This window comes from Phocoena phocoena, chromosome 8, assembly GCF_963924675.1.
Source record: "Phocoena phocoena chromosome 8, mPhoPho1.1, whole genome shotgun sequence".
In the NCBI taxonomy this organism is placed as follows: Eukaryota; Metazoa; Chordata; class Mammalia; order Artiodactyla; family Phocoenidae; genus Phocoena; species Phocoena phocoena.
The window spans coordinates 103,460,692-103,479,447 of record NC_089226.1 but is presented as its reverse complement, the minus strand read 5'-3'; the positions used below and the strand labels follow the sequence as shown (position 1 = coordinate 103,479,447).

Below are 18,756 nucleotides of genomic sequence, written 5' to 3'. Positions count from 1 at the left end.
AGCATTTAAAATATACACCATTTTGGTAACCCTGGTTTGTCATTTATTCACTTTTTAGTATACCTGAACCCTAAAACAATGCAATTGAGTGGGCCTTACGCCAAGACTTGGATGGCAGTAGCACGGTCCCTGGCAGTAAATGATGATGATGATGATAATTACATCAATCACATTTATAATCCGATTTACAGTTTCCAGACCCCTTTCACATTCTTCATTCCAACTTCCCACGCGTGGCAAGCTCGCTATGTGATTATTTCGTCCCATTTTACGGATGCAAACACTGAGGCCAGACCAAGCAGTGAGAGGCTGCGGCGGAGTCTGGCGGCGAAGGTCTAGGTCTGCGCTTGATGCCTGGGCGGGGCTGGGTGGGGCGGGGCGCCCGGCTGCTCTCAGGTGCGTCTGTCCGCGGGGGAATCCTTCGCTCCACCTGGGCGCCGCGAGGAAATTGCACCATGTATGGGCAGCTACGTCAGAGGGGGCGGACCCGCCGCTGTCTCTGGGGGCCGCCAAGTCCTCCCCTTTTGCCCAACAAAAGTCGGCTACTGGATCGTAGGAAGCGATGAAAAGTTCAGGGCGGACTGACAAAAGGCAGTGCGTCTGGAGAGGTGGAGCCCAGAGTTGTCCAGAGCCGCTGCGATACGCCCGCTCTCCGCTCCCACCCCCAGTGGAAGTGGTTCAGCCCGAGGACTTCTCATTCATAAAAAGAAAAGACTCCGCTAGGAGCGAGTGAGTCAGAACCGAAGCCGCCGACGCGGACCCCACAAGGCAGCCAGCCCAGGGCATGTTCCGAGACTACGGGGAACCCGGGCCGAGCTCCGGGGCCGGTGGTGCGTACGGCGGCCCGGCGCAGCCCCCGGCGACAGGCCAGCAGGTGAGAGGAACCCGACGCCTGGGATCCCCAGGTGGACAGAGCCTGGGACTGTGCGGGCCGCTCCCGCACACTCGGGGACTGGGACCGGGAACAAGGAGCAGGGAATGGGTCTCGGAGCAGTGGCAGCGGATTATGCCCATTCTCCGCTAAGGGCACTTTCTCCCCCACACCCCAGCGGAACGGGCACGGCGGGCGGAGCAAACATCTGCGAACATCCCCTCTCGCGCTCGTACCCCTTCCCGTCTCTGTCTGCTGTCTATCTGTCCCTCCGTCTCCGTTACCTTCTTTCCTTCTTCCTGTTCATCGCTAATTTCTTTGTCCCATCTACGTCGGAAGGGGACCCCTTAGTCCGGGATTAGTCCTAGCCCCGACAGGATCAGAGAGGGTCTGATCCATCTCGGACTCACTTTCCGAGGTCCGGAGTCTGAGCCGCGGCCGCCGAGACGTCCCTACGCACGGGATCCACCGCCAGGCTAGCCCCGACAGACTGCGAATCCTCGGCAGTCTGTCTGTGATCATCCGTGTGCCTGACCGTTTGTTTGTCCCTCCCCACCCCGTCGCCAAGTCCTCATCCCCATCTCGGCGCAGTGGAGCCTGGTGGGCCCCGGGAGACTGGCCCTTGACCCTTTTACGGGTTGGGGTCGGTGGAAACCGCGAGGTGCCGGAAGTGCGCGAGGTACTGCAGCGGCAACTCCCGCGCCCCCGACTCTCGGCACCGAACGGCGCCCGCTGAGGGTTGAGGGGGGACCCGGGAGGCTGCAGGTGCCCATTTCCTGTCGAGGGGCCGTGAGCACGTGTCGCTAGGGGAGGGAAGGAGCGGCGTCCGTTCCGCCGAGTCACGGCGGCGAGTCACGGCGGCTGACTCACCCGGAGCGCCCCTCCCTTCCTGGCTCGGAGCGTCCCGGGCCCGGACAACCTCGGGAGCGGGAGATGCCGCCGGCGGCACCTCGGCCCGGAACTGGGGTCACTGGGTCACTGGGCCCGCAGCGCTGAGCCGGGGACACTGCTGTCCAGACTTGCCTGGGCTTGAACCCAGTTCTCCTCCGGAACACTGAGCCCCCATCTCAACCCATTCCACACCTTTCTGGCTGAAAGTATCATGACAGGTAATACCTGGAGCGCATACTGCGCAGCCTTGCGTTGTGATGGGCAGTTTCCACCTCATTTACTTTACCTCACAGAATCCAAGACCCCACTGATTTTAAAACCCACCATTATTTTGTGCCACTAATTTTTTTTTAAAAGTGGCCAATTCAACTATGATTTCAGAGCTACTGAAGGGAACTTGTTAGCATCAGTGAAATGCTGTAATCCTCACCTATGACAGTATTAAAAACAAGGAAACGGAGGCACATTGAAGTTAAACAATTCGCCCTGACAGCCAGTAAATGGCTGAGCTAAGATTAGAACTGGGCTAGCTTGAACCCAGAGCAGTGGCTCTTGCCCACCATGGCCCCTGTGTGTTGGGCACCTGCCAGTTACCAGGCTCTGTCACACACACATTCTCTCACCTGATTCTCACAGTCACCCTCGAAGTTAGGGGCTGTCATTGTCCTCTTTATGTAGATGGGACTCAGGCAGGGTGCAAAAGTGGGTAAGAAGAGCCTGGCTGCGTGGGTCCAAACCCCACTTCCCACTTATTGGCTGTGTGTCTAGGGACAACAGTTTTCCTGTCAGAAAATGAAGATACTGTTGTGCAAATTATATGAGTCAGTATTTGTAAAGTGGTTGGGACAGCACCTGGAATTCACACTTTATTACTGGAAGCCCCTCAATCCACAGAGACCTTATCCCTGGCCCTCCATGTCTTATCCCTCAGAAGTTCCACCTCGTGCCAAGCATCAACACTGTGAGTGGCAGCCAGGAGCTGCAGTGGATGGTTCAGCCTCACTTCCTGGGACCCAGCGGCTACCCCAGGCCTCTGGCCTACCCCCAGTACAGTCCCCCACAGCCCCGGCCAGGAGTCATCCGGGCCCTGGGCCAAACTCCAGCAGTGCATCGCCGGCTCTGTGAACAGGTAAGAAGCAGTGGCGTTTGCACGGGTTCTTGTGCCCACAGGGATGCTGAGGTGCAGAGCATAAGCTCTTGCCCAGAACACAGGCTTAGAAGGGGCATGGGGAGAACAGACCCACTGGTGACTACTGGCCAAGACAGAAAGTGATGAGACCCCCTGGGGAGACCCAGAGGGCAAAGCAGTCACTTCTGGATCAAGGAAGGCTTCCTACAGGCCTAGAAGGATTTGAATAGAGAGAAAGATGAAAGAAAAGACATTCCAGGAAGAGGGGATGGCAGGAGAAGGAAAGGAGGTAGCAGTGAGAACATGTAAGGTGTATGTGTGGAAAGTTGTGTGGACAGTAGAGGGTCTCCAGCTGCTGACAGGTATGGAGAGGGCGGGCTTATGCTGTCTATGTTGCTGGGAAGAGAACAGAAAGAGGAGGGTTCCCTTCAGCTACTCTCTGAGGCTCTGTTTCTCTATCTCATTTAATCCTCACGAAAACCCTCTTGGGAATGAACTCTGGTATTCCCCGTTTTACAGCCAAGGAAATGAAGGCACAGAGAGGTAGTCACTTGCCCAAGATCACACAAGTAGTGAGTAATGAGACAGGTCTGTCCAATTCTAAAGTCAGATCTAAAGTCAGTCAAACCACTGTCTCACCAGGAGGTTAAGAGAAGGCTTGAAGCTTAGAGAGCTGGGAACTCTTACCTCCCAGACCAGGGTTCTTAGCAGCACACTGCTAATAAAGTCCGTGCCAAAGTAAATGAATAAGAGCTAGAGGGTCTTTAGGGAGTGGTTCCGCTTTCCTCTCCCTGGGGCATTTTGGTATCTGAGACTATAGTGGGTGAGGTCTGCACGTTAAGGAGCTGGCTCTGACAGCAGAGGAGAGGATGGGGAGGACGTCAGGATCCTAAGAAAGATGTGCCATCGGCCAGGGGTGACTTCCCCAGAAACAGAATGGCTGGCTTTTGTGACCAACTGGAAGGAGACCATGGTGTAAGCCCCAGAGGCAGGCTCCTGGACTTCCTTCAGCCATGATCCTGGGTACTCCTAGACTGAGGCTGTGAGCTGTGAGTGGGGTCCTTTCGGGGGAGGTGGTCTCCATCAGCTGGCCTCTTTCTCAACGTTAAATAGAGTGAGTGGATTTTAATTTCTGTTCTGGAACCACAAACAAGTTATTCGTCTTCTCTGGGCTTCAGTTCCTTACACGAAAAGTTGGGTTAAGAATCTGTATAAACAGATGTAGAGAACAAACGTATGGACACCAAGGGGGGAAAGCAGCAGGGTGGGGGGGGCATGTGGGGTGGGATGAACTTGGAGACTGGGATTGACATATATACACTAATATGTATAAAATAGATAACTAATAAGAACCTGCTGCATAAAAAAATAAATAAAATAAAATTTAAATGATTAAAAGGAATCTGTGTAACGCTCTTAGCTGGCACATAGTAGATTCCCGATGAACAACTACTTAGCAGCTCTCATTAGCCCCTCTTGGTGCTTACAGCCCCTGGGGAAGAGGAGACTCGGTTATCAAGAGACTGAAAAGAATGAGGGTCCTTTTAAAAAGAGTGGCCTGGTCCCAGAGGCTCAGGGGAGGAAAGGCCACTTATAGCTGCGGAATGAAAGAAAGCTTCCAGGAACGGCCGGGGTCGGGTGGGGAATCTTAGCTGAGCCTGGGAGAGAAGGAGGATTAAGGTTTGTAGAAGGACGGGAAGGGCATTCCGAGAGGAATCATAGGAGGCAAAAGCTGGGTGCGAGGAGGAAATATGACTCATCCAAGCTTACTAAAGCGGGGAACCGGTCGGGGTGCAGAGGTCCCAAAACGCAGCCTGAGGGTGCCCCTGCGCTGCCATGCCCTCGGCCAGGCTCCTACCACTGGGCCAGCAGCACAGAGTCCACCTCACTGCTCTCTCTACCCTCCCCAGATCAGCCCCGAGGAGGAGGAACGCCGTCGAGTGAGGCGCGAGAGGAACAAGCTAGCCGCGGCCAAGTGCAGGAACCGGAGGAAAGAACTGACCGACTTCCTGCAGGCGGTGAGCACCGGCGAGTGCGGAGGGTGCCCAGATCCCGGCCCACCCAACCTCAGAAGGCCCCCAGTTCCCAAGAGCCCGCGGGGCCGCAGGGGGCGCCGGTATATGAAGTCCCCTGCCCCACCCCCGGCTCCCTGTCGGAGGCGCACTCCGACGAGGAAACTGTGATTAAAAATTAATTGCAGGGCTTCCCTGGTGGCGCAGTGGTTGGGAGTCCGCCTGCCGATGCAGGGGACACGGGTTCGTGCCCCGGTCCGGGAAGATCCCACATGCCGTGGAGCGGCTGGGCCCGTGAGCCATGGCCACTGAGCCTGCGCGTCCGGAGCCTGTGCTCAGCAATGGGAGAGGCCACAGCAGTGAGAGGCCCGCGTACCACAAAAAAATTAATTGCAGCGCGTCTCTCTCTGAACAGAGCTGAAGCTAGGACCGACAATGTCCTTCGAAGATGCCCCCCAAGCCTGATGGGAGTCGTGCCCATTTTCTCCCATCGACTCATGGGAGTTGTAGTCCAGACTTGCTGGAGACTCCCCACTCCCTCCCGCCCCCTCGCCACCACCACCCACTTTCCGCGCCCCAACCTTCCAATCACTACCATAGTGGGAGGTTCCGCGGTATTCAGCCCTCATCCTCCTGACTCCTCTCCTGATCGTCCACAGGAGACCGACAAACTGGAGGACGAGAAATCTGGGCTGCAGCGAGAGATTGAGGAGCTGCAGAAACAGAAGGAGCGCCTGGAGCTGGTGCTGGAAGCCCACCGCCCCATCTGCAAAATCCCGGAAGGGGCCAAGGAGAGCGAAACCAGCGGCACAGGCGGTACCAGTGGCACCAGCAGCCCACCAGCCCCCTCCCGCTCTGTGCCTTGTATCTCCCTTTCCCCAGGGCCTGTGCTTGAACCCGAAGCATTGCACACTCCCACGCTCATGACCACACCCTCCCTGACTCCTTTCACCCCCAGTCTGGTCTTCACCTACCCCAGCACACCGGAGCCCTGTGCCTCAGCCCACCGCAGGAGTAGCAGCAGCAGTGGGGACCCCTCTTCTGACCCCCTTGGCTCCCCAACCCTCCTGGCCTTATGAGGCACTCCAGCCCCCACTCCCTGCGGGTGCTACCCTCACCAATATTTCCCTGCCCATTGGTCCAGCTGGCCTGGACCATGTCTCATGTCCAACCCCAGCAGATTCTTCTCCATCCCTCCAGATGAGACTGGGCATATTTTGCTTCCTGGTAGTGCCAGCTTGGGGCTACCAAAGCTGCCCACTCTTTCTCTAGAGCTGGCCTCTCTAGCACAATTTGCACTAAGTCAGAGACAAAGTGGTTCCTGTTTGTTGGAGAAAATTCCGGGCAGCTCCCAAGGGACTTTGTAGATTCTCAGAGGTCCTCTGGAGCCCTAAACCCCTGCAGATCACCCCTATAGTCATCATCACCCTCTTCCTGTGATTCACCCAATCCTACCCCTGACAGGAGGTGATGCTCTACCCGCCGAGAACACTAACCCACCCAGCCCCACTGCCAGCAGCACCAGGTTATTGACCCAGGACACTCTGCCAGCCCCTCCTAAATGGAACAGCTCAGGAGGTGCCAGAGGTTTCTATGATGAGCTGACCTGCAGCCCCCAGCTCTGAGAAGACTTTAGCTCCAAGCCTCCACAGCGTGGGCAGCTGCTATTTATTTTCCTAAAGAGAGTATTTTTATACAAACCTGCCAAAATGGAATAAAAGGCTTGCAGCTCTAGCCTGCTCTCATTGGACCCAGAGGCTAAAGGGAGAAGATTTGGAGCCAGAAGCCCTAGGCTCCCATTTCAGCTCCACCAATTCACTACATGACCTTGGACAAATTCTTTGATATTTCTGGACCTTGATTTTCTTATCTGACAAGTGAGGCTACTTCTGTTCTGCCTCAGCTCCAGTACTGAGAGGAGGCACAGAAGTGCTATGAGGTGCCAAGCCAAGAGGATTACCATCCTCCTCCTGGTGGGGGCCCACAGTGCTCCCAAAGGAGGGCACTGTTATACCCCTTCCAGCCTCCCGGGAGGCGGCTGAGTGGGTTTCAGGCCCCCAACACCTGCTTCCTGCCTCATTGTCTTGGACAGGAAGGAGCCGGGAAGGGAGCTGGAGCCACTTCAGGGGCTGGATTACGGCCTGTCCTGGGGCCTGATGGGGGGAGCCAGTGGCTTACCCCGGTTCCACATCCCGCCGCAGGATGCAAGTAATGGGGGAGTCAGACACCTTAGTTCTGCAGTCCCTCCAGATGGGAATGGTACCCAGTCTCAACGTCCCCGCCCTCGTCCCAACGCCGGCGAGTCCCAAACAGACGCTGCCCCAGCCATGGGCTCTGCTTCCGCCTGTTTATTAGCCTCCACCCAGCCCCCAGCAAGTCCCTCCGCTCCAGCCTCCAGTCCCCCTCCTGCCCCGCCAGCGAGCGCCAGGGGCCCTCCTCAGTGTTAGGGTTTCTAAGTCCATGCCAGCGGCCCCTCGACCTCAGCGGGTGCCGAGGTCCACCGCAATCTCCGCGCTGGAGGAGCAATCCGGGCGGGCGTCGGCGCGAAGCTGTGCCCTCAATCATCTGGGGAGCAGGCCAGGGGCAACTGATCGGGGCTGCCCACGCTGCCGGTACTGGAGCTTCCATCGCCCAGGTCACGGGGACCGCAGGGGGGCAAGGCCAGCTCGGGTGTCGGCCCAGCGCCAGAGCCCCCCGAGCCGCCGGTACCGCCGCGCGGGCCCCACTCCTCGCCCAGCGCCAGGCAGAGCTCCTTAAGGGCCAGGTTCTCCCGCAGCAGCTCCTCCTGGCGGCCTTCCAGCTCGGCCAGCTTCTGCCAACAACCGCCTAGATCCTCGCGCACGGCTCGGGATGCTTGGGTCCCGAAGAGCTGCCACTGGCGAGCGGCTCGCCGCCCGCGCTGGCGCTCCGAGTCCAGGAAGCAGCAGAGGTCGCGCAGCTCGCGGTTCTCGGCCTGTAGGCGCCGGTTGAGCTGCTTGAGCTCGCGGATCTCGCCCAGGTGACCCTGTAGCTGCCGATTCACCTCCTGCATGAGGCGGCCGCGCTGCATCAGAGCCGCCAGACGCGCCGCCTCCTCCCGCCGCAGGCGCCGCACCAGCTCCTCCTTGCCCAGAGCCGCCATCTCTTCATCCGTCAGCTCCTCCAGGCCACCCGTCTCGGCCTCCATGGCTGCTCAAGCCTCTGGAGCATCGCCTGCCCGCCGCCGCGGCCCAGGAGCCCCACGACGAGCTCCTCGCCGCTGGGGCTCAGGCACCCGCTCCGTGGACAGGCTGTGGTAGAGATAGCTTAGGCTGCAGCAGCCGCGCGGGGGTGGGCACGCGGCGGGGCGCGCGCCGGGTCGGGACTGCATGGCGTCAAGGAAGAACAGCCAATCCGAGCCAGCTCCCTCGGAAGGGGGCGGTGCCAAGGAGCCGGGAGCAAGGCCCTTCCCCGCCCACTCTGGACCGCGGAGTCCCCGACTCTCGCGGACACTCGGTACCCGCGTCACCGACCTCCGCGGCAGTCAACAGCAAACTAGAAGCTTCGTACCTTCCAATTCGAAACCTCCTCAAGCTCGAGCTCCCTCTGAGAACCAAGATTCGGGGGTCGGCCCCCGACTTTCCTGCCCACCCCCGGGCGAAATCCAGACGGATCGCCTTTCCTTCCTTCCTAGCTTTGCTCGAACTCAAGAGTCTCGGCTCACTGAGCATCGCTCCCAGTCCACGGAAACATAAGTCCAAACGTCCTGGCTCACCACCAGCCTATTCTCCCTCTCACGGACCGTGTCCTGCCCAGTGGGAGGGGCATACAAGGGATTCTTTTGTTCAATAAACTATTATTGTATGTAAGGCTTATAGAGAAACAAACTTGATCAATATCCTTATACTGTCCTTAAAGAGATCGTAATCTGGCAGAGGAGACGAGCTGCGTTAAACAAAAAGCAAATGGAAGAAGAGCACATTTTGAGGGCCGCCCCCTACCTGCAAAAGGTTTCCCAAAAGAGGTGATATCCGAGGGGCCCTGAAAGATGCATAGGACTTTGGCAAGTAATGAGAGAGCTATTTCAAGGAGAGGGAATAGCATGATGAAAATCGCTGGGGTCTGAAAGAGCCTTGCTGCTTTGGAAACCGTGAGAGTAGCTTGTTTTTTGGGTTTTTTGTTTATTTGTTTGTTTTGGAAAGGCAGGTGCTTAGAGATAGTGGTAAGAGAGGAAGGGAGGTAACAAAGGTAATCAGAAGCCAGATTTTTAAGAGTTTTCAATACTAGGCTGGAGCATTTACACAGGCCAGTAAGAATTTAAGCAGGAGAGTAACATTTTTAAATATGTATTTTGTAAAAAAGGTTGTTTGGACGGCTTTGTGTGGGATGGACCACAGGGAGGGGATGTAGGCAGAGAGATTACTAAGAACACTGTGTCAATGGGCAAGGAGAGCTATGCAGGAGTGGGCTGGGACAGTGCCAGTGGGGGTGGAGAGGACAGAACAGATACTAGAAATATTCAGAAGGCAAATCGGCAGAACTGAATGTAGGGAGAGAGGAGTCTGGGAGAAAGCCCAGGTTTCTGGTATGAGAACAGCGTGGATGGTGGGGCTGTCACCAAGATAGGAATGCAGGAAAGAAACAGATTCGGGAGACCGACAGGTCTGTCTGGCTTTTGAAGGTCCTGTGGGGGACAGAGTGGAGTCACACATAGGTGGCCGTCTGGATGTGTACTTGCAGACAGAGCTCTAAGCTGCAGAATAAGAGAGGTCATTAGTGTGTGTCGGGGGGGTTAAAACCATGGGAACAGGTGCCCCATGTTCAGGAGAGGGGCTCGTCTGCAGGATGGACTGAGGGGCTCCCACCCAGCAAGGGCCCTTGAGGATGAGCCAGACACCTTTTTTTCAGAGAAAAGACTTAGGATAGAGCCCAGTGGAGCCCCTAAATTTAGGATACAGGTCAAAGTAGGGAGGCCCCGAAAAGGGCAGAGAAAAACCAGAAGGATGTGAGGGTAGAGGTTGCCGGGATAGGTCAAACTGGCCGGAGACCTTGACTCTGGACGCCCTCCCGCTAACCTGGCCGGGGTGAGGGTGGGGTGGGGTGGGGACTGAGAGCCTGAGATTCCCCCTCCCGCGGGGAGGAGGGAGGGGCTACTCCACTGCCTCCGCCTCTTTCCTCGCCGCTCCTGCCCCGACTCGCTGTGTCCCGGAAGTGGTCCTTTTCTGGCTCCGGGTGCCGGGAGCCGAATGCCTGTGCTCACGGAAGTGGCTCGGCGGCGGCGCGCCGGGCCCGGGCAGTGCGTGCTCCTGCTGGGGCGCTGCGGTAGCGCCCGGGTCCCGGCGTTGCCATGACCAGCGAGCTGGACATCTTCGTGGGGAACACGACCCTCATCGACGAGGACGTGTATCGCCTCTGGCTGGACGGTTATTCGGGTCTGTGGGGGACCGTCTGTGGGTGCCGGTTTGGCGGAGCTATTGTTTTGGATGGGAGAGCGGGCAGAGCCAGGAGTAGGCATCCTATAGGGCAGTGGGCAGAGGCCTGGGAGTACCGAATACATAGGGGTCGGGGCTGGAATCCCTGAAGGGCCTCTGGGGTCGGCGGGGCGGGGCCTGATGCTAGCGCTCACTTCCTAGTGAGCGACGCGGTGGCCCTGAGGGTGCGCTCGGGAATCCTGGAGCAGACCGGCGCCACAGCAGCGGTGCTGCAGAGCGACACCATGGACCACTACCGTACTTTCCAAATGCTTGAGCGCCTGCTACACGCCCCGCCCAAGCTGCTGCACCAGCTCATCTTTCAGATCCCGCCCTCTCGACAGGCGCTGCTCATCGAGAGGTGCTCACCTGGCGGGATGGTGGGGACGCCAACCAGTCTGGCCATATACCCATTTTGCAGGCTGAAAATGAGGCCCAGGGAGGGACGGGGCTTATCTAGGCCGGGAGAAAGTTGAGAGCAGAAGGGGCCAAACCCAGGTCCTGCCAGTTCTCCTTTCACCTCCTTTATGGAAAGTCAGCAGTGTCCCCTGACTCCTCACAGGTACTATGCCTTTGACGAGGCCTTTGTGCGGGAGGTGCTGGGCAAGAAGCTGTCCAAGGGCACTAAGAAAGACCTGGATGACATCAGCACCAAAACAGGCATCACCCTCAAGAGCTGCCGGAGACAGGTAGACACCACACTCATCTGCATCCCACCCCTTCACACCATCCCTTTGGTCGCTGCCCCACCTCCAGGCTCCTCCAGCACCTCGGTGGCAGTGGCTTCATATCCACTCTGCTCTCTTTTTGGCCCTTGCAAGCCATCCCCTACTCTTCAGCCAGAGTGACCTCTCAGAAGCCCAGATCTGACCTTAGCTTTCCTGGGGCTTAGCCAGGAGGGTCAGTTTCAGCACAAATTAGTGAAGAACTGGAGAGCATGATGCTAAAATGGGGGTGACTTTATTGATAAGAGTGAGTAAACATGTATCCAAGGCAAGATGGCAGAAGCTGGTGAACACTTGTTGAATTGATAACAGGTATTAATAATTAATAGTTTGTTGAAGGAATAACAGATGCTCCATCAGTGTCTGTTGACTGGATAGGTGGGTAGGTGATAGAGGGACGTTCACTAAACAGCTTATTGGGTGAGCAACCTCTGACCAGTCCTCTCTCCTCCTCTAACTGCCCTGCAGTTTGACAACTTTAAGCGAGTCTTCAAGGTGGTGGAGGAAATGCGGGGCTCCCTGGTCGATAACATCCAGCAACACTTCCTCCTGTCCGACCGGCTGGCCAGGTGAGGGGCTAGATGAGGAGCCAGCTGCCTCCCCCTCCTTGCGCCCTGAGGCTGGTCCATGTTCCCCACACCAACCCGCTTGACCTCCTGGCTGGGCTGGGGGGATGGTTATCCCACTCCTGGTCTGTACTTTGGATCAGACTGGCCTGGGTTTGAATCCCAGCCCAGCCATTCACCAACTGGGCTGTTGTGAGGTGCCACATGGAAAGCCCATGATGGCACAGCCCCTGGGGCTTAGTATGTACTCAGTGAATGGTAGCTGTTACCCTGTGGTCTCCCATTGTGTCCCTTAGGAGACCTGGGCTGAAACCTTCTCTTTCCCCAGATGAGGAGGCCCAGAGAAAAGTGACTTGAAACACATCACACAGTGAGTTAGGGTAGAGAGAGGCCAGAACTCGGATGCCCAGCCAGTGTTGCAGGTGGGAGCTGCTTGCTAAGAAGGAATTTCAAGCCCTGATGGGCCCACTCTCCCCTCCCTGCAGGGACTATGCAGCCATCGTCTTCTTTGCCAACAATCGCTTTGAGACGGGGAAGAAAAAACTGCAGTATCTGAGCTTTGGGGACTTTGCCTTCTGTGCTGAGCTCATGATCCAGAACTGGACCCTCGGAGCCGTCGGTGAGGCCCCCACCGACCCAGGTGCCTGGACGCCTCCTCACCTTCTCAGGGCCTGGCTTCCCACCAGCGGTTTCTCCTGCAGGCCCCCGTTCCCAGCATCCTTTCTTCTTCAGGGCCCCTCCCCAGCCACTTCTGCTCCCAGTCCGGTGTTCCCACCCACACGTCTGCAGACAGAGGGCCCACGGCTTCCCTATGGCTTGGGGCCAGTCACTCCACGTCCCTCACACTCCACTTGCTCTTTTATCTCATGGGGCGCAATAAGGTGGTGGGGGAGGAAGGCTCGGGATGTCACAGGAGGGGTTTTTATCTCCCACCCCAACTCCCTTCATGGACCTCACTCAGACCCCCAGGCGGATGACATGGACATGGACTTAGACAAGGAGTTTCTCCAGGACTTGAAGGAGCTCAAGGTGCTTGTGGCTGACAAGGACCTTCTGGACCTGCACAAGAGGTGACCCTTGGGGTCTATGGGGCGGGGCCTGAAGTGGGGGCCGAGGCGACTCTGGGCTTGACCCTGTCTCCCTGCAGCCTGGTGTGCACTGCCCTCCGGGGAAAGCTCGGGGTCTTCTCTGAGATGGAAGCCAACTTCAAGGTCTGTGGCCCAATCCAGCCTCTGTCTCATTGGCATCGTCAGCCTCCAGAGCACTGTCCCCTCCGGGCAGCTCTGCTCATGCCTGAGATTGACCGGCAGGTGGCGCTGCTGCTCCCTCTGCCTGCCTATGAAGGGGGAGCCAGCTCTTAAAACAATGGGGAGTTATTTGATTGAGGGAGGTGGATAGATTTGGGCTCAGCCCCCAGCCTCTTGGGCAGAAGGCAGAACTCCCAGGCTCCCTGCCCCACAGAACCTGTCCCGGGGGCTGGTGAATGTGGCCGCCAAGCTGACCCACAATAAGGATGTCAGAGACCTGTTTGTGGACCTTGTGGAGAAGGTGAGCTGTCCTGCCCGCTGCCCTCTGATCCCCATCCTGGCCTGTCCCTGGGCTGTACCAGTGCTAGATGTTACCTCGGACCCACAGTTCGTGGAACCCTGCCGCTCCGACCACTGGCCGTTGAATGATGTGCGACTCTTCCTGAATCAGTACGCGGCATCGGTCCACTCCCTGGATGGCTTCCGGTGAGACACCCCAGGCTTCCTCACTCTGCCGGCCTCCTTCTGGGGCCTAGCCCTCCTGCAGACTCAGAGTTCCCTGTTCTGTCGCCCTGGAGGTGGAAGTCTGTGTTGACTAGAGTCTCAGCTCCACCTCTTGGAAGCTGTGACCCTGACTCTGGACAGGTTCCTTAAGCTCTCCTTTCCTCAGTCCCCTCGTACATAAGTTGGGGGTGATAATGATGAGGATCATAGGGATATTGTGAGGATCAAACAAGTGAAGGTGTAGAGAGCACTTAGAGCAGTGTCATGACACGAGGGGGATACAGTAAACGCCAGCCGATCCCGTTACTGTTATCATTGCAGGCACCAGGCCCTCTGGGACCGCTACATGGGCACCCTCCGTGGCTGCCTCCTGCGTCTCTGTCATGACTGAGGCCCCCTCCCCCTGCCCTGCCCACAATGACAATAAAGTTGCCATGACTTTGGAGGAGGCTGTGAGTGGGTACAATTATGGGTCCGCGTGTGGGAGTGTGTGCAGGTTGCACGCGTGTGTCTCTGAGTGTCACAGTGTCTAAGGATGTATGTGTCCGTTGGCCCCGCAGGGACTAGGACATGTCAGAGAATATTATCTATGTACTCCCCATCCATTTCCCACCCCAGCTGAGTCCACTCCGAAGACAGGGGTCTTGTCTAGGTTTATTCAATCCGTAGCAGAAACACTGGGAGAATAGGCAAAAACCTTGGGGTGGGGTGGGCAGGGAGGTAGCTGGCACAGCAGGAGAGAGCTGAGGGGCAGCCAGGTGGGCTCAGGGAGGGCAGGAGACTTGGTGCTTCTTAACGGGTTTGTCCACTCTGGCAGTGAGCGGGTACTTGGTGATGCCGCAGGTATCACTCCCTCGGTGCAGCCGGAAATAGCCCTAGGAAGTTAGGGGACATCAGGGCCAGTCGGCGGGGAGAGGTCTGTCCGGCCCTGTCCTCCCGCCCCCAGTAGATCACACTCACCTCCTCACCCCAGTTGGCCCCCCAGGAGTTCTTCAGGATCCAGTATGGGATGGAGTAGCGAGGATGAGGACGAGACCGGGATGAGATTGCCTCTGCCTGCCTCCCCTCCACCGACTTGCTTTTACCAAAACCCACCAGCAGGACAGAATGATCCACAAACCGGGGGTCACAGGTGGTAGGTGTGGCCTTGATCACACCCTTCTGGTATTGCTGCAGGGGCAGAGAGGCTGAGTCGGGGGCCACCTCCCCTATATACCCCTCCCCCCAGTTCCCTACCTTATCCCACCTGCAATAGCTTCATGTTGATGGTCACAGTGATGGGGCCTTGGGTGGCCAGGTACCTGGTGATGCCTGGGGGTGGAATGTGCCGTCAGGCCCTGCCTGTCCTGTGCCCCCTGCTCTCGGCTCATGGGTGTCTCTATCTTTCTCTTTCCCACGCCCAACCCCCCGCCCCAAAATCCCTCCATCTCTGTCTGTATCCCTGTCTGTCCGTCCCTGTCATTCTCCCCCCTGGGCCCGCCCATGTGTCTCCATCCTGCCGGTACTCTGCTCGCAGGGCTGCAGCATGATGAAATCCTGGATCCAGGCCACCTTCTTGCGCTTCTTAGCCCGGCATCTGTGGGGTTCGCTGTTCCCCTTGAATGGGTAGTCCTTATCACTTGCCAGGCCACCTGGACATGAGCAAGGCCCCGGAGGAGACTCGGCTCAGCTCTGGAACATCCCATCCCCCACCCCCCCGACACACACACACACACACACACACACACACACACACACACACACACACACACAGCTGCCCCGAGAGACAGGCACTCACTGTTGTTGAGGACAGTTATGAACGCATCCCAGACGAAACCGCCCTTGCAGCCATTCCCACAGCGGTTACAGTCGAGCAGCTCTGGTGCAAACAGGGACAGTGTGGGTGCCCGGGCCTCAGGCATCCCCGCCTCAGTCACACAGGTCCCCTCCCCCAGCCATACCTTGCACAGAGACTTCCAGAGACTCATGGTATTTGATGGCCCACAGGGCCTCGATGTTGCCCGCTGCTGCCATGGCCCAGCAGCAGTTGCAGTTTTGCTAGTGGTAGAAGGATGGGGGTGGGGGTAGGGAATGCAGGCCTTGCCCCTCCCCTCCCCCTCCCGCCACCAGGGCTGGATTGGGCCAGGCCGCATGGGGGCAGATACCTGATTCCTGATGGATGAGATGATGCCAGCCTTCTTCCGCCAGTCACAGGTCGGGGGCACTGACTGCCCCCACTCTTCAGACCCTACCTTTTGGCTCACACTGGGGGCCTCTCCAGCCACGCTCTGATGCCCATAAAGCTGGCCAAACTCCTCCTCTGGGAGACAGATGGGGCCCCCAAGTTTCGCAGTTTTTACCCCCTCTCCCCCACAGTCTGCCTCTCACTTCAGCCATCCACATCCTCAGCCATCTGAGTCCCCCTAATACCCTGGGAGACAGAATGGCAAGGGTACTGAGGCCTTGAGAGAGGCCAGGTTCCTTGCTGGGGTGCATTCCCCTGCACCTGCTGCCTCCCCCTGAGCTGGGTTGCGACCCCGGCTCCGGAGTTCCTGCCCCTGATCTCTGATTTGGGCCAAGCACCCAGGCCTCTGGTCCTCAGAGTCCCTCTGGGAAACAAAAGCCAGAAACCTGCCCTGTCCATCTGCTAGTATCCCTGGAGAAGGTTCTGCTTCCCCACCTACCACCTAGGAGCCAGGAGGGGGTCCTGGTACCTGTGAGGTCACTGAATGGAGTCACCCCAAACTCAGCTGTGCCCAAGTCCTCCTCTTGCAGCTGCTGAGCCTTGGCCAGGTTTCGGGCAAAGATGTCCAGGCGGCGAGCATGCTCTAGACCAAAAGGAGGTTGTCCCAGGCCGGCTTCCAAGCCCCCAGGGGTAGGAAGCGGTCCCTGGCTTGGCTTCTCATCCACACTCGCCCAGGTGAGCACTGGCTCTGTTTCCCATGGTCCTTGCAGGCCCTGCTACAGACACTTGGGCTGAGGAAGTGGCTCCCCAGCGCCCCTAGGGTTGGGTTTTCCCAGGAAGCCAGAAGAGGGGTATCTCCGCCCACCTGGGGGAGAAGCCAAGTAAAGGGTCAGAAGGCAGAGTGACTCAAGGGAAAAGTGGATGGTTAGAGACCGGCATCGTGCCTCTCTGTACTTCACATCTCTGACCGCAAGTCTGTGGCTGGAACGAGGTGGGGGAGGGTGGGGTACAGGTCCATGGCACAGGAAGTCTGGGCTGAAAGGTGCTTACAGACCACCCCCCTATGGGAGATGAGATCCAGAGGGCAGGGGCAGGGCTGGCAACTCCTGGGGGTGGAGAGGGAGTCCCCAGCTTGGGGACAAAATGGGTATCCTTGGGTGTTTGCTGAATGAACTCATGACTAGATGGCGGCCTCCTGCCTGCTGCCTGCAGTCACAGGAAAGTGGCTCTGGAGGTGAAGGATCCTCTTGGACCAGTCAGACCCCCAACAGCTGTCGCCTCCCTCCAGGTTCGTAGCCAAGGATGATCCTGTCCCCACTTGTGCATTTGGGAAACCAGGGAGTACACCCCGAGCCCTGTCACTGTCCTGCTGAGTGGCTTTGGCCAGGCACATCCCCCACCCTGTGGCTTGATTTCCTTGTCTCTTCAGTGGGAGAAGGGGGGTTGGACCGGAGACATTTGCGCCCCATGATACCTGCTGGGTGTGAATAACTCCGGTTGTACTGGATCTGGAACAACGTGAAGACCTCTTTCAGCTCCAGAGGCTGGGGACCTGGGTCCTGGAAAAACAACCAAGGGCAGTGGGGAGGGCGAGAGGTGAGGAGTCATTGCTGGGACCACACCTCAGCTCCCAGATGTGCCAGGACTGGGTTAGGGGAGCAGCCGGTTCAGCCGCTCTTCTCCCTGTGTGGGCCTGGACGCGTCAATCACCTCTCCAGCCTCAGATGCTCCCTCTGAGAAATAGGAGCAAAGCACTGTTTCTTGAGGGGGTGAGCCCCAGGCATGGGGAGCAGGCTGGGGACACTTACCTGGCCCCTGAGGGAGCTCTTGATGCCTTGGGCCAGGCCTGCCACCAACAGGGCCAGGAGATAGGAGAGATGGACAGTTAGTGACATGATGCCGCAGACCAGAGTGTCAGCGGCAGGAAGCTATGCAGACCAAGGTGGAGGGGCTGAGAGGGTGGAGCTGGAGAAGCCACAAAGGGGAAACCAGGCTGCGAGGGGGAGGAGGACCCCCAAGCACAAGAGGCCTTCAGGCTTTTGTCCCTACATGGCCCCCTGCCTTCCTGTACCCCGCTCCACCCCTTCATTCAACAGAGGCTCTCTGCCCATGCTGTTCTGGGCAATTCTAGGGATATGGAGATGGATCTGTCCTTAAGGGGACAGGAGGAGACAGATCCTAAGTGGGCAGTGACAATATAAGGCCATCAGTGCCTTGAGGGGGAAACGGGGCTATGGAAGCCACAGGCCCTGATGACTGGGGGGATGGATGGTGGTCAGTGGGCCCCGGGAAGCATTCTTGTTCATCCTATTACAAAGCTCAGTCAGCTCAGAAGTCACCTCCAAGAAGCTCACCCATCCTGTGGTGTAGCCTGCAGCTCCTTGAGCCCCTGCTGTGCCTGTGCCTACTGGGCGTCTGCGTCCCAACCACACTGGAGGTATCTGCCTTGTTTGTGTCCTCAGCGCCCAGGAAGGGGCTGGGCACAGAGCTGGCTCAGTGGGGATTTGTTGACTGAGCGATTGGTCATCATGGGTTTTAAATAGAAAAGTTCAGGGTCCAGGGGACAGCAAGTGGCATCTACTACCCCCTTCTGTTCTTCATTCCTATCACAGTCTGGGGATGGAGATGAGGGGTGTGGGTGGGCCTGAGGGGGCAGAAAAATAGCGGGGTTGGCATCTCAGACAGAGTAAGGCCGGAGGCTAAGGGCTGGGCAGGGGTGTTCACACCTGTTACTTCTGCCTTGGTTTTAAGTGGGTCCTTGGCCTAGGGAGCTCCCACATGGGCCTCCAGGCTGGCAACCAGCACCCAATACCAGAGATGGCTGAGCAAAAAACTGGCTTTCTCGGGGTTCCATGGGGATGGGAGCGACGGGAAGGGATCCATCCACTCATGAGCTCACCACCTCTTTTCTTCATTAATTAGGAATCTTCCCAAAGCTGTGAGATCCTGTTTTGCTGCATCCAGCCCCCACCCCCCCCACACACACCCCGGATAGTAAGCCAAGGGACTCCTCTATTTGGAAAAAAGAGTGATGCTGCCTTTATTAAAATACAGTAGACAGACCATCCACAGAGGGGTACCTGGCTTCATGATTCTAGATCCCAGGCATGTGTCCCAAGCTGGTTCTGGCTGTGTGTGACCTATGACTAAAGCCCCACGTCAGCCCTCAGAGCTGGAGGTTCACATAACAGCTCTATTGAGGTATAATTCACATACAA

At 57.6% G+C, this 18,756-nt stretch overlaps 4 protein-coding genes across 8 annotated transcripts; 2 read left to right on the top strand and 2 right to left on the bottom strand.

Annotated features, from left to right (window-relative positions):
- Positions 1-522: 522 nt before the first annotated feature.
- Positions 523-6,635, top strand: FOSL1 (FOS like 1, AP-1 transcription factor subunit). Of its 4 annotated transcripts, XM_065882276.1 has the most exons (4): positions 523-874; positions 2,694-2,891; positions 4,802-4,909; positions 5,563-6,635. In XM_065882276.1, the coding sequence occupies exons 1-4, from the start codon at positions 785-787 to the stop codon at positions 5,980-5,982; spliced, it is 816 nt and encodes a 271-aa protein (XP_065738348.1). In that variant the 5' UTR covers positions 523-784; the 3' UTR covers positions 5,983-6,635. The 4 variants fall into 4 exon arrangements, with proteins under 4 accessions (XP_065738348.1, XP_065738350.1, XP_065738349.1 ...); XM_065882278.1 differs by lacking the exon at positions 2,694-2,891 and having other exon boundaries at positions 785-874; positions 5,563-5,982; XM_065882277.1 differs by lacking the exon at positions 4,802-4,909 and having other exon boundaries at positions 785-874; positions 5,563-5,982.
- Positions 6,636-7,236: 601 nt separating this feature from the next.
- Positions 7,237-8,485, bottom strand: CCDC85B (coiled-coil domain containing 85B). The gene has a single exon (XM_065882952.1). The coding sequence runs from the start codon at positions 8,067-8,069 to the stop codon at positions 7,461-7,463; it is 609 nt and encodes a 202-aa protein (XP_065739024.1). The 5' UTR covers positions 8,070-8,485; the 3' UTR covers positions 7,237-7,460.
- Positions 8,486-10,114: 1,629 nt separating this feature from the next.
- FIBP (FGF1 intracellular binding protein) lies at positions 10,115-13,817 on the top strand. Of its 2 annotated transcripts, none has more exons than XM_065881602.1 (10): positions 10,115-10,293; positions 10,495-10,693; positions 10,895-11,021; positions 11,526-11,626; positions 12,109-12,242; positions 12,585-12,693; positions 12,771-12,834; positions 13,085-13,171; positions 13,259-13,356; positions 13,696-13,817. In XM_065881602.1, exons 1-10 carry the CDS (start codon positions 10,209-10,211, stop codon positions 13,763-13,765), a joined length of 1,074 nt encoding a protein of 357 aa, XP_065737674.1. In that variant the 5' UTR covers positions 10,115-10,208; the 3' UTR covers positions 13,766-13,817. The 2 variants fall into 2 exon arrangements, with proteins under 2 accessions (XP_065737674.1, XP_065737673.1); XM_065881601.1 differs by having other exon boundaries at positions 10,209-10,293; positions 12,109-12,263.
- A 321-nt stretch (positions 13,818-14,138) lies between these two features.
- Positions 14,139-17,433, bottom strand: CTSW (cathepsin W). The gene is made up of 10 exons (XM_065883072.1): positions 17,347-17,433; positions 17,013-17,097; positions 16,068-16,181; positions 15,519-15,673; positions 15,315-15,411; positions 15,152-15,232; positions 14,880-15,005; positions 14,621-14,685; positions 14,335-14,544; positions 14,139-14,249 (listed from the first exon to the last, which is right to left on the bottom strand). Exons 1-10 carry the CDS (start codon positions 17,431-17,433, stop codon positions 14,139-14,141), a joined length of 1,131 nt encoding a protein of 376 aa, XP_065739144.1.
- Positions 17,434-18,756: the final 1,323 nt, after the last annotated feature.